This window comes from Jaculus jaculus, chromosome 8, assembly GCF_020740685.1.
Source record: "Jaculus jaculus isolate mJacJac1 chromosome 8, mJacJac1.mat.Y.cur, whole genome shotgun sequence".
In the NCBI taxonomy this organism is placed as follows: Eukaryota; Metazoa; Chordata; class Mammalia; order Rodentia; family Dipodidae; genus Jaculus; species Jaculus jaculus.
The window spans coordinates 62311747-62328023 of record NC_059109.1 but is presented as its reverse complement, the minus strand read 5'-3'; the positions used below and the strand labels follow the sequence as shown (position 1 = coordinate 62328023).

General features: G+C 39.0%; 1 protein-coding gene across 2 annotated transcripts in view; it reads right to left on the bottom strand.

Moving 5' to 3' along the window:
• The window catches only part of Sppl2a (signal peptide peptidase like 2A), a 71216-nt gene that overhangs the window by 18889 nt on the left and 36050 nt on the right, over nt 1-16277 (bottom strand). The window contains exons 7-13 of one of the 2 annotated variants that reach the window (XM_045156468.1): nt 16056-16152; nt 15567-15668; nt 7641-7722; nt 6672-6746; nt 1206-1262; nt 965-1018; nt 442-544 (exon numbers count right to left, since the gene is read on the bottom strand). In XM_045156468.1, the coding sequence (XP_045012403.1) occupies nt 442-544; nt 965-1018; nt 1206-1262; nt 6672-6746; nt 7641-7722; nt 15567-15668; nt 16056-16152 (570 nt within the window). The remainder of the gene's footprint in view (nt 1-441; nt 545-964; nt 1019-1205; nt 1263-6671; nt 6747-7640; nt 7723-15566; nt 15669-16055; nt 16153-16277) is intronic. The other variant, XM_045156469.1, reaches the window with a different exon arrangement.

The window sequence follows — 16277 nt, the reverse complement described above, 5'->3', positions numbered from 1 at the left end:
TTTATTGGGGAAGAAAGTTACAGTGATTCTCAATGCTTCAAGACACTTTTTCAGCTGGGCACAGTGGCGCATGCCTTTAATCCTAGTACTCGGGAGGTAGAGGTAGAAGGATCGCTGTGAATTTGAGGCCACCCTGAAACTACACAGTGAATTCCAATCCAGCCTGAGCTAGAGTGAGACCCTACCCTGAAAAAACAAAAAACAAAAACAAAACAAAACCCAAAATATAAAAGATACTTTTCAGCCAGCAGAGATTTTACTTTGGTTGTTACCACTTAAGACTTTCTCTTCTATCCTTCAAAACGTTGACTCTTGTCACTGATCCCAGCTCTACTGACAGCTAGAAGTATAAGATACAGTCTGTAACTTTTAACAAACCTTATGTATATGACTATTTTAAACCATTGGTATAGCTTTAATATAATTATAACAAACACTTACCTGGTACAATAATGTCTCCAAAACCCAATATTGAAACAGGCATAAAGTACACATTCATTACTGACAAACAGATCAGCTTTGGCACCTTGATAAGTACTGGCAACTGTACAAAAGAAAAAGAAATAAAGAAAGATCATCATTAAACCTCTTCCCCATCTCTTTCTTTTAGGAAAGGAAGAACTGATATTAGAGTAACCATTTCATCCTTTTTAAACTGTTATAAAACCATTGAAGTCAGAGAATATAAACATTTTAAGCATACATAAACAACACACATATACACTGTACATAGAAAGCTTGAAAGAAACAGATATGTAGTTTTGGAAAATTGAATCCAACACATGGAGGAGTAACAGCATTTATTCACTAGCCCCTTTTAGTTTTTTTCCTTTTTGTCAAGAATAGGACTCAGACTTTGAAGGAAATTTTTTTGTCAACCTAGATTTCCCCCCACCAAAGAAGAGTCTTATTTCAGAAGGAATGATTTAAAGTCCAATGAATGTATCTGAAATACAATCCTTACTTTCTCATGGGGAGCTGAGAGGTGAGCAGTGGCTTCCACAAAGTTTCCATCATTCTAGGATGAAACCCAAGTCAACAGGTATTTAATAATTTAAAGTAACTAAGAAAAGGGTTATATTTTGTGAGAAATAAGTTTTATAACACCTTAACATGCACCATGACCAATGAATTACATTAAAAGGCAAAATTATGTGTACAGAGACACACATTGACAAACTCTTCTATTGACCTGCCATCCCTACCTTTTCAGTATTCCCAAATGGTCCAGCTGCAAGTTCAACCATGATACTCTCACCATTCTAAAAGTGAGGAGGAAGATGAAATAAGTTATCCTGTCATCTGAAGAGAACAACCTATCACTATTCATGAGTGATTGAGAACATATGGCCTACTAGAAACTGAAAGTGGCTACAAAATTATTTCTTAATCAGCTTTTGTAGTCAGCAAAAATTATAGTCATCTGAAATGAAATTCATCTAGCACATCATTCTACTTTAAACAAACTCAGTTATTGTCAGATAAACAAAAATTCTGGAGATCTGGACTGTACTAACAGTTAACATTTTAATGTGTTATAAATTTTAGGTATTTTCATTTTTTTACTATGCAGTATATACTGTTCTTTTAAAAATTTTTTTTATTTATTTGAGGGGGGGGCAGCCAGAGAGAGAGAGAGAGAGAGAGAGAGCGAGCGAGAGAGCGAGAATGGGCATGCCAGGGCCTCTAGCCACTGCCAATAAACTCCAGATGCATGCACCCCCTTGTGTATCTGGCTTTTATGGGTCTAGAGGAATTGAATCAAGGTCCTTTGGCTTTGTAGGCAAGCAATTTAACTGCCAAGCCATCTCTCCAGCCCTATTCTTCTTTTTCTTCTTCTTCTTTTTTTTTTTTTTGGTTTTTCGAGGTGGGGTCTCACTCTAGCCCAGGCTGACCTGGAATTCACTACAGAGTCTCAGGGTAGCCTCGAACTCACGGCGATCCTCCTACCTCTGCCTCCCAAGTGCTGGGATTAAAGGCGTACACCACCATGCCCGGCCCTATTCTTATTTTTAACCATATCATAAAAAGGATACAATACTAAGATCTTAAATGTATCTTTGTAACAAATGTGGGTAACTTTATTTGAACTTGACCTTCTAGCTACTCACCACAAAAAAGACAAAACAAAACAATGAAGCCAAATTTGAAAAGACATAACCCTACAGAATCTGAGAAGCTTCTCTCGCCTGACTCCTGTCCAATTTCAGCCCTGCCTGCTGTCTGTGTTCCAATCAAAACATTTAATTTAGCTAGATTTCCCTCCTTGTGTCTGCTGTTGTCTTATGTGGGCTGGGTAAGGAGTTCATAGGCAAAGTTCATTTTCTTCTGATAGCCCAATCTGTTGCAGAGGGAAGAAACATTTGTGAGAAGAAGGCTAGCACTGCATGAGGCATCTTGAAACAGAGTCTCAGGTAGCTCAGGCTGGTCTCAAACTCATTATAAAGCTTAGGAAGACAATGGGATCCTGATCCTCATGTTTCCATCCCCCAAGTGCTAGGATTATATAAGTCTATATAAGTCTCACCAAACCCAGTTTGAAGAACCCATTAAAATTTTTTTAAAATATATTTTTGTTCATTTTTTATTTATTTATTTGAGAGAGAGAGAGAGAGAGAGAGAGAGAGAGAATGAATATGGGCATGCCAGGGCTTCCAGCCACTGCAAACTAACTCCAGACCAGTGCGTCCCCTTGTGCATCTGGCTAACATGGGTCCTGGAGAATCGAGCCTTGAACTGGGGTCCTTAGGCTTCACAGGCAAGCACTTAACTGCTAAGCTATCTTCTCCAGCCCTGAAGAACCCATTTTTATGATTCACAGAATAAACATATCAGCAGAACAGGGAAGATACACATATATATGCTGAATTTTAGAAAAATGTGATTGACTGTAATATTTCCCTGTGGGTGGGCTGCACAGAAGAAATCACTTCTGTGCTTTTGAAAGGGAGTCATTGACACCTGGGTCAAGTAGGAATGTAAAATCCTTGGCTATAGAAATCTTTTTACCATGCTAAGGATCTGGTCACAGAAGGGTTAAGTCACAAGGGTTTAGAAAGCTAAATAGTACTAAATGCAGATTCCTAAAGAAAACCCCCAGGTTGTAATTAAATCTCCAGGTAATGATTTGGTTTGTTCTCTAGGTATTACTTTTAACATCTGAGTAATGATCATCATTGGCATACTCCTGCCTATTCACAGACAACTAGTAACTACTATCTGTAAGATACAGTGGTGGATGAAAAAAGGAGCAAGACAAGACTCGACTGGGTGTCATGGTGCACTCCTATAATTTCTGCAGTGGAGAGGTGGAGGCAGGAGGACTAGGAGTTTGAGGATAGTCTGGACTACATTGCAAGATGTTATCCTCCCCTAAAACCAAAACCCAAAACATTTTTATGAGTGTGCCTAGAAGTCTACTAAAACTGAGTCAAGAACACATTTAGAAGAGCCAATATTTAATCTTTCAAAATTATAGTGAAAACCACAAAAAGTCAACATTTAATTTTCATTTTTAACTACCTAGTAGTTGGGGCTATAGTCTTAAGAAAAATTAATCAAACTGAAAATATGTTAATGGAAACAGACAATAGTGAACTCCAAAGGGCACAAAAGCCTTCTCTATTATGCCTGACTGGCAGAAATCACATTTCCAGTTCCTAGAAAAAACTAAGCTAGATAAAAAGATGAAATTTTTCCTAAGCACACAGTCAAGGAGGCTAAAAGACAGCTCAATGATTTGTATCTTTAAAATTTTGAAACATTTTATAGAATAGAAATCATTTACTGACACGTTTGATATCCATAGTGACAGTAAGTTTAACATAAAAAGATATCTTAGGGCTGGAGAGATGGCTCAAAGGGTAAGACGCTTGGCTGCAAAGCCTAAGGACCCAGGTTTGATTCCCCAGTACACATGTGAGATGTACAAGGTGGCACATATGTCTGGAGTTCATTTGCAGTGGCTAGAGGCCCTGGCATGCCCATACTCTCTCTGTCTCTTCCCCCTCTCTCCTCTCAAGTAAATAAATAAAATATGTGCGCACATGCATGCACACAGAAAAAAATAGAATAGAAATCATTTACTGACATGTTTGATATCCATAGTGACAGTAAGTTTAAAATGAAAAAAAAAATAATTTAGGGCTGCAGAGATGGCTCAGCAATTAAGGCACTTGCCTGCTAAGCCTGATGGCATAGGATCGATTCCCCAGTATCCAAGTAAATCCAGATGGACAAAGTATTGCATGCACCTGGAATTTGCAGCAGCAAAAGGCCCTGGTGTTCCCATTCTCTCTCTCTCTTTGCAAATAAATAAATAATGAAAATATTTTTAAAAGTAGTTATAGCTTATAGCTATTCCTACTGTGTAATAAATATGTAGGTCACATGCTATGGACTAACTGCTAACTTACAGAAATGGTCTTGTGTAGAAAGGTTTCACTTTCATTATGGCATCTCTGATGGAATAGCCTACAAAAACAATTTTTTGTATCACGTAAGTTGACACAGTTCAAGTAGCTTTAGATAGCTAGGCAGATAACATATTTTACTGTGTTGTTTTGGGATAGGGTCTATGTAGCTCTGGCGGGCCTGGCATTTCCTTTGCAGGTTAGACTGGCCTCACACTTGAAGTGATCCTCTAATTCCTGAGTGTACAGATTACAGGCTGCCACCAAGCCCAGCTTGAAAACACACTTTAAAAAAAAATTATTTATTTATTTGAAAGCGACAGAGAGAGAGAAGATAGAGAGGTGGAGAGAGAGAGAGAGAGAGAGAGAGAGAGAGAGAGAGAGAGAGAGAGAGAGAATGGGTGCTTCAGGGCTTCCAGCCACTGCAAACACACTCCAAACGCATGCACCCCCTTGTGCATCTGGCTAACGTAGGTCCTGAGGAATCAAGCCTCAAACCGGGGTCCTTAGGCTTCAGAGGCAAGCGCTTAACCACTAAGCCATCTCTCCAGCCTGAAAACACACTTCAATACATGACAAACTTTAGTTACGACCTAGTTCTTTGCTGTCGTTTGGGTTTTTTTGAGACAGGTTCTCAAATTCACCATATAGCTGAGGATGATCTTGAATTTCTGATCTCCTGTCTCCACCTTCTGAATAACAGGTTTACAGGTACTTGCAATGTTGAGCACTGAACCCAGGGCTTCATGCATGGTAGGCACACAGTCTACCAACTAAGCTACCTCTCCAGTTCCTCACTACTAGCTGTTGTTCATCTTCTTTGTAAGGTTACTGTGCTCAATGAAATTGCCAAGTCGAATATTTCACAATAAAGGCATGGAAAGATACTTTAAGACAATTTGGATAACCTGCTGAAATTTTAAGCTCCCTAACAGGGCATTTTGTCTTTATAGCATGGTAGTACATATCAGAAGTATAGATTTTTAGTGATAGTAGGATGTAAAGAATGAATCAAGACCCAGCTGGGGGGAAGCTGGGGATATATCTTAGTGGTAGAGTGCTTGCCTAGTATACACAAGGTTCTGGATTCTATCCTTAGTACTGCAAGAATAAAAAACTTTTAAAAAGCCCAAATGGGAAGAATAGTAGTAAATACCAAATATTAAATATGTAAGACACAAAGGATAAAGGGAAAAATATAAAGTTATAAAACAAGATCAAAATAAAATGGGGAGAGAGTTAAATAGTTAATAATAATAACATACTCAGGATGGGAAAAGAGACATGGCCAAAAACTAAACAAGTAAGGAGTGACTAGCATACTTACTTAGCACCTGTTCTCATTTTATTAAGCAGCTAGTGGCAGAGCTGGAATCTATTACCTGGAAGCTTCTATCATAGAAGCAGCCAGTCCTCAGAGAAGGGACAAGGGAGAGCAGGGGCCTTGGGTCTACTTCCAGCTGAGAGTACCTTCATCCTAGCCTGCATGCACAGCCTAGATGCATATGACCTTATGGTTTAGTGACCTTAATTTAGTTTCTGTCAGTTGCAACAGAAAGAATTTCATGCATCAGGTAGAAGGGAAAGCTAGCAATGCTTTCCCATACAACCAATTAGGAAACTAAAGCAGAAAGGGCTCAGGGCTGCAAGGTCACACAGCTACATTGTAGGCCTTCAGTCTTGCAGTGTGCTGCTGGCTTCTTACTCTCACATTAGAATTCCAACAATGATACATTTCCTTCTTTCCTATTATACTGCCTATAGTAGATACTAGTTAAAAGAAAAAAACATCACCTTTAAGAAGAAATAAAATTATACATATTCTCATTTTAAATTTAACATAAAGGATTAAAAGTTTGAAAATAAGACTGGGGATGTAGCTCAGCTGGTAGAATATTAGACTAGCACGCACGAAGCCCTGGGTTGGCTCTCTAGTACTGCACTGAACCAGGCATAGTGGAACATGCTTGCAATCACAGCACTTAGGAGATCTAGGCAGAAAGATCAGAAGTTCAAGATTATCCTCAGCTACATAGTGAGTTCAAGGCCAGCCTGCTCTTTCAAAAAAACAAAACAAAACAAAAAACTTAAAAAGCTTGAAAATACCCTCTATTAAAATGTCAATTTCAACAATTCTATTAAGAGAATTAAGGTTTTACTCAGTGGTAAATATATCTGCAAAACCAATTATTTATGAACAGGTTTCATAATGTTCACATTTTAGAATGCTTCTTCATGGATTTAAATATATGACCATACCTTTGTAATGAATGGTGTTATGAAAACAAAAAATACATCGTAGATGAGGAGAAGGACTAGAAGAATCACACATGACTGTTAAAGAAAGAAAGAAATTTAAAGGTCAAACTTTTCATATCTAAATTAAGAGATTATTTTGCAAATATAAATAAACACAGGAACATGTATTTGAATACTACTTTTTCTTTCTTTCTTTTTCTTTTATTTTGTGTGAGACAAGGTCTCACACAGCCCAGGCTGACTTCAAACTTACTATGCACCCCATGACTGCTATGAACTTTTGATCCTTCTGTTTCCACCTCCCTAGTGCTAGGAATGAGTGCTGACAATGCAGGTGTGTGCCATGCTTATTAATTAAATTAATTTATTTGCATGTGTGTGTATGTGTTTGTGAATGTGCCAGGGTCTCTTATCACTGCAAGCGAACACCAGATACTTGCACCACTTTTGCATCTGGCTTACATGGATGGTTTGGGAATTGAGCCTAGGCTGGTAGGCTTTGCCAAGCAAGCACCTTTAGACAGTGAGCCATCTAATGCTTAATTTTTATGAGGTGCTGGGAATCTAACCCAGGTTTTCATGTATAATAAGCAGGCACTCTAACCAGTTGAGCCACATTCTCAGCACTTATAGGTATTGTTATTATGTATAGTATTGTGCAAATCGTATTAAATTTCAACAATATAACTAAAGTGGTTCTATCTTACTGTATGCAAGTTATACCTCAACCATATGTGTGTGTGTGTGTGTGTGTGTGTGTGTGTGTGTTGTTTTCAGACATGGTCTTACTCTAGCCCAGGCTGACCTGGAACTTACTCTACCTCAGACTGGCCTCAAATTCATGTTACTCCTCCCACCTCAGCTTCCCAAGTACTGGGATTACAGGTACGAGCTAACAAACCTGACTTTTATGATACTGTTTTAAAGAGAAAATAAAATTATTTAAGCTAGCAAAGTAATATACTTTACCTTGAAGTTGGGTAATTTGAGTGTTTTAATTAAATTTAGACAGAAAGCAATTCCCAAGATGTCCTGTAAAATCCAAGCCCACCTATAATAAAAAGAAATACCCTATTGTTTTATCCATTTATTTTTAGAATAATCTTAAGAAAACAGATTATAGGGCTGGAGAGATGGCTTAGTGGTTAAGGTGCTTCCATGCGAAGCCTAAAGACCCATGTTCAATTCCCCAGTACCCACGTAAGTCAAATGCACGAGGCAGCACAGGCATCTGGAGTTTGTGGCAGTGGCTACAGACCCTGGTATGTCCCTCGTTTCTCTCTCTGCCTCTTTCTCTCTCAAATAAATAAAATATTTTAAAAACAGATTATAGTCCTGCCATCCAAGTGCTATTATCTGGCTGTTTACTTATTAAATAACCAGTATAAAAAACAAAACCCTAGTATTCTCCTTATGGAGTACTTCACTGCACTGCAAACTAATGAATACTGTTAAACTAAGAAAAAGTTGAAAGGCTACCTTAGAAGAATATGTATCAGATAAAAGTGCATATTTGGGCTGGGTATGGTAGCACACACCTTTAATCCCAGCACTTGGTAGGTAGAGGTGGGAGGATCACCATGAGTTCGAGGCCACCCTGAGACTACATAGTGAATTCCAGGTTAGCCTGGGCTAGAGTGACACCCTACCTCAAAAAAAAAAAAAAAAAAAAAAAAAAAGGTGCATATTGGTCTTAATCTTTGAAATTTTATAGGCCTCTTTCTAGAAAGCTAGTTTTTAACTAAGAGCCTTGGTGTTCATATACACCAGGCAATTTAAACATGAAATAGAAACTACAAAACTTGATCTATCAACTGCTTAAAAACCGATAATTTTGATAATTATAACGGATTTCTAAGTTCTCAACAGTTTTTACTAACAAGCCATTAAGTAAACTAATGTCTTTTTTTTTTTCCCCAGGTTTTCCTTCCTGTAAGGATGGAGCCTGTTCTCCCTAAGAGAACAGATGAGAGAATCTGACACATCTCATTCAAACATGTTCTCGGTAAGGGACAATTGTCTCTTCTCTATAAGTGGACAGATGAAAGAATCTGACACATCTCATTATAACAGGAAAGGCAATAGATTGTACATACACTTTTGTGCTCTGTTTTTCTCACTTAAAGTATCTTGATGGGCTGGAGAGATGCTTTAATGGTTAAGACACTTGCCTGTGAACCTATATTTGATTCCATAGTACCCATGTAAGCCAGACGCACAAAGTGGCACAGGTGTCTGGAGTTTGTATACAGTGGCTAGAGGCCCTGGTGAGCGCATCCAATCTCTCTCTCTCTCTCCTCCCCCTCCCTCTCAAGTAAATAAATAAGTAAAATATTTTTTAAAAAGTATCTTGAAATCACTGCCTTATCAACTCAGAGCCATTTTTTTAAATGTTTATATTGTACTTCATTGTTAATATATAGCAATTAGGCATCTTGAAAGTTTAGGTGTTTAAAGCATATAACATAGCTCAATTTCTTTCTCAATATATAAGCTCTTAGCATAAGAGCTATTATGCTCTTTTATCTTTTTATTATAAGATTTACGTTTATTTATTATTATCTTTAATCTTTTTATTGTAAGAGCAAATGTTCATTTTCTGGGAATGGTGGCTCACACCTCTATTCCCAGCACTTGGGAAGCAAGGCAGAGAATCCCTGCAAACTTAAGGCTAGCCTGATCTACATAGTGGTTTCCAGGATAGCCAGGGAGAGAGATTTTACCTTTAAAAATAAACCCAAAACACCTAAACCAGCACTCAGGAGGCTAAGATAGGATCACCATGAGTTCTAGGCCAGCCTGGAGCTACAGAGTGAGTTCCATGTCAGCCTTTGCTAAAATGAGAACCTGCTACAAAAATATTTTCCATGGGGTTAGAGAGACGGCAGTTAAGGTGCTTGCTTGGAAGCCTAAGGACCCATGTTTGACTCTTCAGGTCCCATGTAAGTCACAAGCACAAGGTGATTCAACTTTGCAAGGACGCAGATGTGCACAAGATGGCACACACATCAGGTGTTCAACTGCAGTGGCTGGAGGCTCTGGTATCTAATTCTTTCTCTGTGCCTCTTGCATTAAAAAAGCGCCTGTCTGTTGGGCTTGCCTCAAAAAAAATTTTTTTTTCTAGGACTGGAGTGGTAACTTAGTAGTTAAGGTGTATTTGCCTGTGAAGCCTAAGGACCCAGGCTTGATTTTCTAGTACCCACATAAGTCAGGTGCACAGGTGATGTATGCGCCTGGAGTTCATTTGCAGTGGCTAGAGGCCCTGGCATGTCCATTCTCTCTTTCTCTTTCTCCCAAATAAATTAAAAAAAATATTTTCCATAATAATCACAATTAAGAGGAGTCAGGGGGACTTCCGGTTAAGATGGCAACTTAGGTACCAAACCAAAGCAGCCTAGGGGGAAAAAGCAAAAAAGACCTCACCAAAATACACACTTTTCCTAAAAAGTGAGGTGTATAGGAAACTGAAACAGCAGCAGAGAAGTAGGAGAGATCCAGAGCATCCAGAGCCCACATAGCCAGCAGAAGCAGCTCTGGCAGGTCTGCCAATCGCAGTGGTGCACCGGAAAGCCACCAGACTTGGCTTGAGCCACAGGAAAAGCCAGGTGAGGGGAGCTTCCACTCACACTGGAGCTCTCCGCAAACTCAAGAAATGTGAAGGGAGAGCAGCAATGAACAATGGAAGAGGAGATCACAAGGTAGAAGAACACATGGAACAGCAAGAGAACTAGAGCAGCATCGGCAGCCTCCCAACCCCACCGCCAGTGCCCAGCTCCAGCGAACAGAGCAGCAGTCCATGGACCAGACACACCAACTTGAACCGACAGGGGGACCCAAGCAGGAGGAGAGGTAACTGGGATTACACCAGAGAAGGGTCTCACCTGGTCACAAGATAACTTGGAACCCTCAATAGACCAGAAATCTTAACCTCCTTGTCAGGATTGAGGGTGTGGGTGGGACACCACACACCCTAAGGGACAGTTAGAGGATCTGGTTGTCATAATACCTACTCTTGGATAAATACTCTGAGAGTCTTGAGAGCCACACCTAACGCCTTAAGCTCCTACCCTGAAGGTATATAACATCAGAGGGTCTGATACATCTAATAATACCAGTTAACTAGAAAATCCAATCATTAAATAATCCAGGATGCAAAAACATACATTTTAACACAAGAAACACCAAAAATCAAGACAATAAAAATCTACCAAAAAGTATTAATACATCAGAAATGACCTCCAGTGAGAACAAGTTAGAGGAAATGCCTGAGAAAGATTTCAAAAGAATGATTATAAATATGTTCAAAGAAGTCAAAGAAGGAATCAAAGAGGAAATCAAAGAAATCAAAGAAAACACAGGACACCAATTTAATGAAATAAAGAGGTCAATACTAAGACATAAATAAGGAACTAGATATAATAAAGAAAAATCAGTCAGATTTACTAGCAATGAAGAACACAGTTAATGAAATAAAAAAACTAGAAAATCTCACCAAACTACAAAACAATAGCAAGAAAGGCTATAGAGCATACACAAAATCATGGAAATTAAACACACTACTAAATGATGAATGGGTCAATGAAGAAATCAAGAAGGAAATCAAAAAATTTATAATCAAACAATAATGAGAACATAACCAAAGTCTCTGGGACACAATGAAGGCAGTGCTAGGAGTTAAATTTATAGCTTTAAGTGCCTATATTAAGAAATTAAAAAGGTTGCAAGTAAATGACCTAATGCTTCACCTTAAAGCCTTGGAAAAAGAATAAGGCAAACAACAAATCAGTAGATGGGAAGAAATAATAAAGATTAGGACTGGGCTGGAGAGATGGCTTAGTGGTTAAGCACTTGCCTGTGAAACCTAAGGACCCCGGTTCGAGGCTCGGTTCCCCAGGTCCCACGTTAGCCAGAGGCACAAGAGGCGCACGCGTCTGGAGTTCGTTTGCAATGGCTGGAAGCCCTGGCGCGCCCATCCTCTCTCTCTCCCTCTATCTGTCTTTCTCCCTGTGTCTGTCACTCCCAAATAAATAAATAAATAATGAAGATTAGGGCAGAAATTAATGAAATAGAAACAAACAACAACAACAACAACAAAAAACAATCCAAACAATCAATGAAACAAAGAGTTGGTTCTTAGAAAGGATAAACAAGATTGATAAAACCTTAGCAAATTTGACCAAAGACAGAAGAGACACAAATTAATAAAATCAGAGATGAAAAAGGTAACATCAAGGGGAAGGAGACCAACACAGAGAAACATCAACTCCTACCAAATCAGAGAGCCAGAGCCTCAGAAGCCCCCAACACCTCAGCACTGAAGCAGACCAAAAGTGAACACAACATGGCTCAGGGAAATTTTGCGGAAGAGGGGGCGGAAAGAATGTCAGAGTCACATGTTGGGTCATGATATGCAGAGACATTTATTGTACCAATAACTGTGGGCTAACTCCACAATGCACGACCATTTACATCAACAAGGAGGATCCATTGGGAGGGGGCAGATCATGGATGAGCCTAAACAATGGTACCAAACTGCCTGTATTTGATGAAAAGAAAACTAATAAATTAAATTTAAAAAAAGAGAAATTCAAAAAATCATAGGGACATACTATAAAAGCATATACTCCACAAAGTATGAAATGGATGATTTTCTTGATTTATATGACCTACATAAATTAAATCAAGATAAGATTAATCAAATAGACCTATAACATGGAGATTAATCAAAAGACCTATAGCATGGAGATCCAAACAGTTATCAATAATCTCCAAACTAAAAAAAGCCCAGGCCCAGATGGATTCAATGCTGAATTATACCAGACCTTCAGGGAAGAACTAACGCCACTGTTTCTTAAGCTTTTCCATAAAATAGAAAAAGAAGGAATCCTACCAAATTCCTTCTATGAAGCCAGCATCGCCCTGATACCAAAAGCAGGCAACGATAGAACAAAAAAAGAAAATTACAGACCAATCTCCCTCATGAACATAGATGCACAAATTCTCAACAAAATATTGGCAAACAGAATACAACAATATATCAGAAAGATCATTCACCCAGACCAAGTAGGCTTTATCCCAGAAATGCAGGATGGTTCAAAATGTGCAAATCGATAAATGTAATACATTATATAAACAGACTGAAGGACAAAAATCATATGATCATCTCATTAGATGCAGAGAAAGCGTTTGACAAAAATCCAACATCACTTCATGATAAAAGTCCTACAGAGACTGGGAATATACCTCAATATAATAAAGGCTGTTTATGACAAGCCTACAGCCAACATATTACTAAATGGGGAAAAACTGGAAGCTTTTCCACTCAAATCAGGAACAAGACAAGGGTGTCCACTGTCCCCACTTTTATTTAATATAGTTTTGGAAGTCTTAGCCATAGCAGTAAGGCAAGAGACACCCATAAAAGGGATACAAATTGGAAAGGAAGTGATCAAGATATCATTATTTGCAGATGACATGATTCTATACATAAAGGACCCTAAAAAATGGGCTATGAAGCTACACAGAGAGTTCTCAAAAGAGATACGGATGGCGTATAAGCATCTAAAAAAATGTTCTACATCCCTAGTCATCAAGGAAATGCAGATTAAAACTACACTGAGATTCCATCTCACTCCTGTCAGATTGGCTACCAAAAACAAATGATCATAAATGCTGGTGGGGATGTGGAAAAAGAGGAACCCTTCTACACTGTTGGTGGGAATGCAATCTGGTCCAGCCATTGTGGAAATCAGTGTGGAGGTTCCTAAGACAGCTAAAAATTGATCTACCATATGACCCAGCCATAGCACTCCTAGGCATATATCCTAAGGACTCATCCCATTTCCTTAGAAGTACATGCTCAACCATGTTTACTGCTGCTCAATTCATAATAGCTGGGAAATAGGACCAGCCTAGATGTCTCTCAACTGATGAGTGGATAATGAAAATGTGGCCCATTTACACAATGGAGTTCTACTCAGTGGTAAAGAAAAATTAAGTTATGAAATTTGCAGGAAAATGGATGGATCTGGAAAGGATTATACTAAGTGAGGTAACCCATGCCCAGAAAGCCAAGCTTCACATGTACTCCCTCATATGTGGATCCTAGCTACAGATGATTGGGCTTCTGTGAGAAGGAAAAAACTCAGTAGCAGAGGCCAGTAAGTTAAAAAGGAGATATAAAGGGAAGAGAAAGGAAGGGAGGAGGGTACTTAATAGGTTGGTATTGTGTATATGTAAGTAGAAGAATAGATTAACCGGGGTGAAAATGCCCAAAAGTGAGGTCAGGGGAAGAGATTGAGTAAAGGAAAGGTGGAGGGAGGGCTAATCAAAACCTAAGAGGATGCAAATAAATCATATGGAATCCTCCGGTTTCGGACAGTGGAACACTCAGGAGCCATAGATCGTTGTTAGAAAATTTTCTGGGGCTGGAGAGATGGCTTAGTCGTTAAGCGCTTGCCTGTGAAGCCTAAGGGCCCCAGTTCCAGGCTTGATTCCCCACGACCCAGGTTAGCCAGATGCACAAGGGGGCGCACGCGTCTGGAGTTCGTTTGCAGTGGCTGGAGGCCTTGGCGCACCCATTCTCTCTCTCTCTCTGTCGCTCTCAAATAAATAAATGAACAAAACATAATTTTAAGAACATTTTCAGTGCCAGGGGTGGGATACCTCCAGTGAGTTGTTGGCCAGGGAGGTCCCTGATGCCCCCAAAACATTATAAGCCATTGCCAAGGCCCTTGGTTTCCCACCAGGAATAGATGGTAAGACCCTATTGCTGAAGACTCCATATACTTGGGCTGCAAGGCCACTGAGAAATCCTGCTGGAACTGAGCTGATAACCTCCTCCATGTAGACCAGCTGACACAAAGCTGGAGGAAGCCATTCTACACGTAGATCAATGGGAGAAAGAGATACCACCAGTGAAGATACTCAACAGTGGACACTGCAAGCCTTATAATTGGCCAGACAGCCCAAATGAGCAGTAGTGCAGGTGGCAGTGGCAGGTCTGTCATGGTGGAAACCAACTGCCCTCCAATAGGACTGGAGGCCCACTCCATGGGGGGAAACACATCCCTGATACTAAAACCTTAAAGCAGGGGTAGCCATGAGCTCTAGAGTTGTAACATCTTCTGATGTCTGGAAAAAATGTATATACTATGCTTATCAAACTGCCCAGTAATTCTCTTAATATTTATACCCTTATATTAACGCTACTCTCACATTGGGTAGAGAATCTTCTATTTTCAGATGGCAGTGACTTTGGGATGACTCAGAAGGTATCATAGTGCTGGAAAGAAGTGACTGGAATACTGAGTAACATCTTGATCACACCTTCCAAGGCTCAGGGTCTGATGTGGAAGAGGTGGCGGAAAGAATGTAAGAGCCAATGGAAGGGTAAGACTCCTTACAACATGCTCCTCCAAACACAAAATGACCTGCATATCCATGACCTCATAGTGCCTGACACTACCTACACAAGACCATCATAACAGGAGGAAAAGACCATGACATCAAAATAAAAGAGACTGACTGAGATGGGGAGGGGATATGATGGAGAATGGAATTTCAAAAGGGAAAGTGGAGGGGGGAGCAGAAGGGTATTACCATGGGATACTTTTTATAATCATGGAAACTGTTAATAAAAATTGAGAACAAAAAAATAAAGAAGAGTGAGGATCCTAGGTATGGTGGCACAGGCCTTTAATCCCAGCACTTGGGAGGCAGAGGGAGGAGGATCACTATGAGTTCCAGGCCAGCCTAAGACTACATAGTGAATTCCATTTCACCCTTGCCTAGAGTGAGACACTACCTCAAAAACAACAACAATAAAAAAAGAAGAGTTAGGGAAAGATATGAAACATCCTTACATCTCAAATTGAATTCAATAAATAGTCATACCTATCTTCATTTCTAAATATAGCCCACACAACAGCTATCGCGATACATAGTCCACAGAGAAAAATAAGCCTTATTTCGATGTTTTTGCCTCGGAACACAATCCTGAAAAACATATTGAAACAGTGAATTTATGTTACAAATAAAATATAACATTCAGTTGACAAGAAGTACCAAACTTTAACAAGTAATTGATATACCAATTTAGTGATTTTAAGTAAAATAATGAGACATAACAATAACACCTTTTGTGACAATAGGAATGTTCTGTATCTACACTGTCCAACATAGTAGCCACTAGTCACATATGGTTACTGAACATTTCAAATGTGTCTCAGGAATTAAAGGAATTATTTTCAGTATATTATTAACTTTAAGTAGCATAGATCTAATATATATTGGACTGTACATGTTTAAATAATACTCTCATTTTCCCTACATTGTATTAAATTCCAAATATCAATATTATAGCATTCCTCATGAGATACATACATGCATTGTCCACATGGTATCTTATGAATCAGGGCGGCAAGACAGTTGTACAAACTCATTGCTGATGCAATGCAGAAAATTGCAATCATAACATAAACTAGAAAAAAAAAGCAAGATAGTAAATTATATAACAGAAGGAAATATGATTGAAATACAATAAAATAAAAGTATATTAATTCACTCTTCACTGGATCATGGTATTTTCAATGTAGCAACTATATT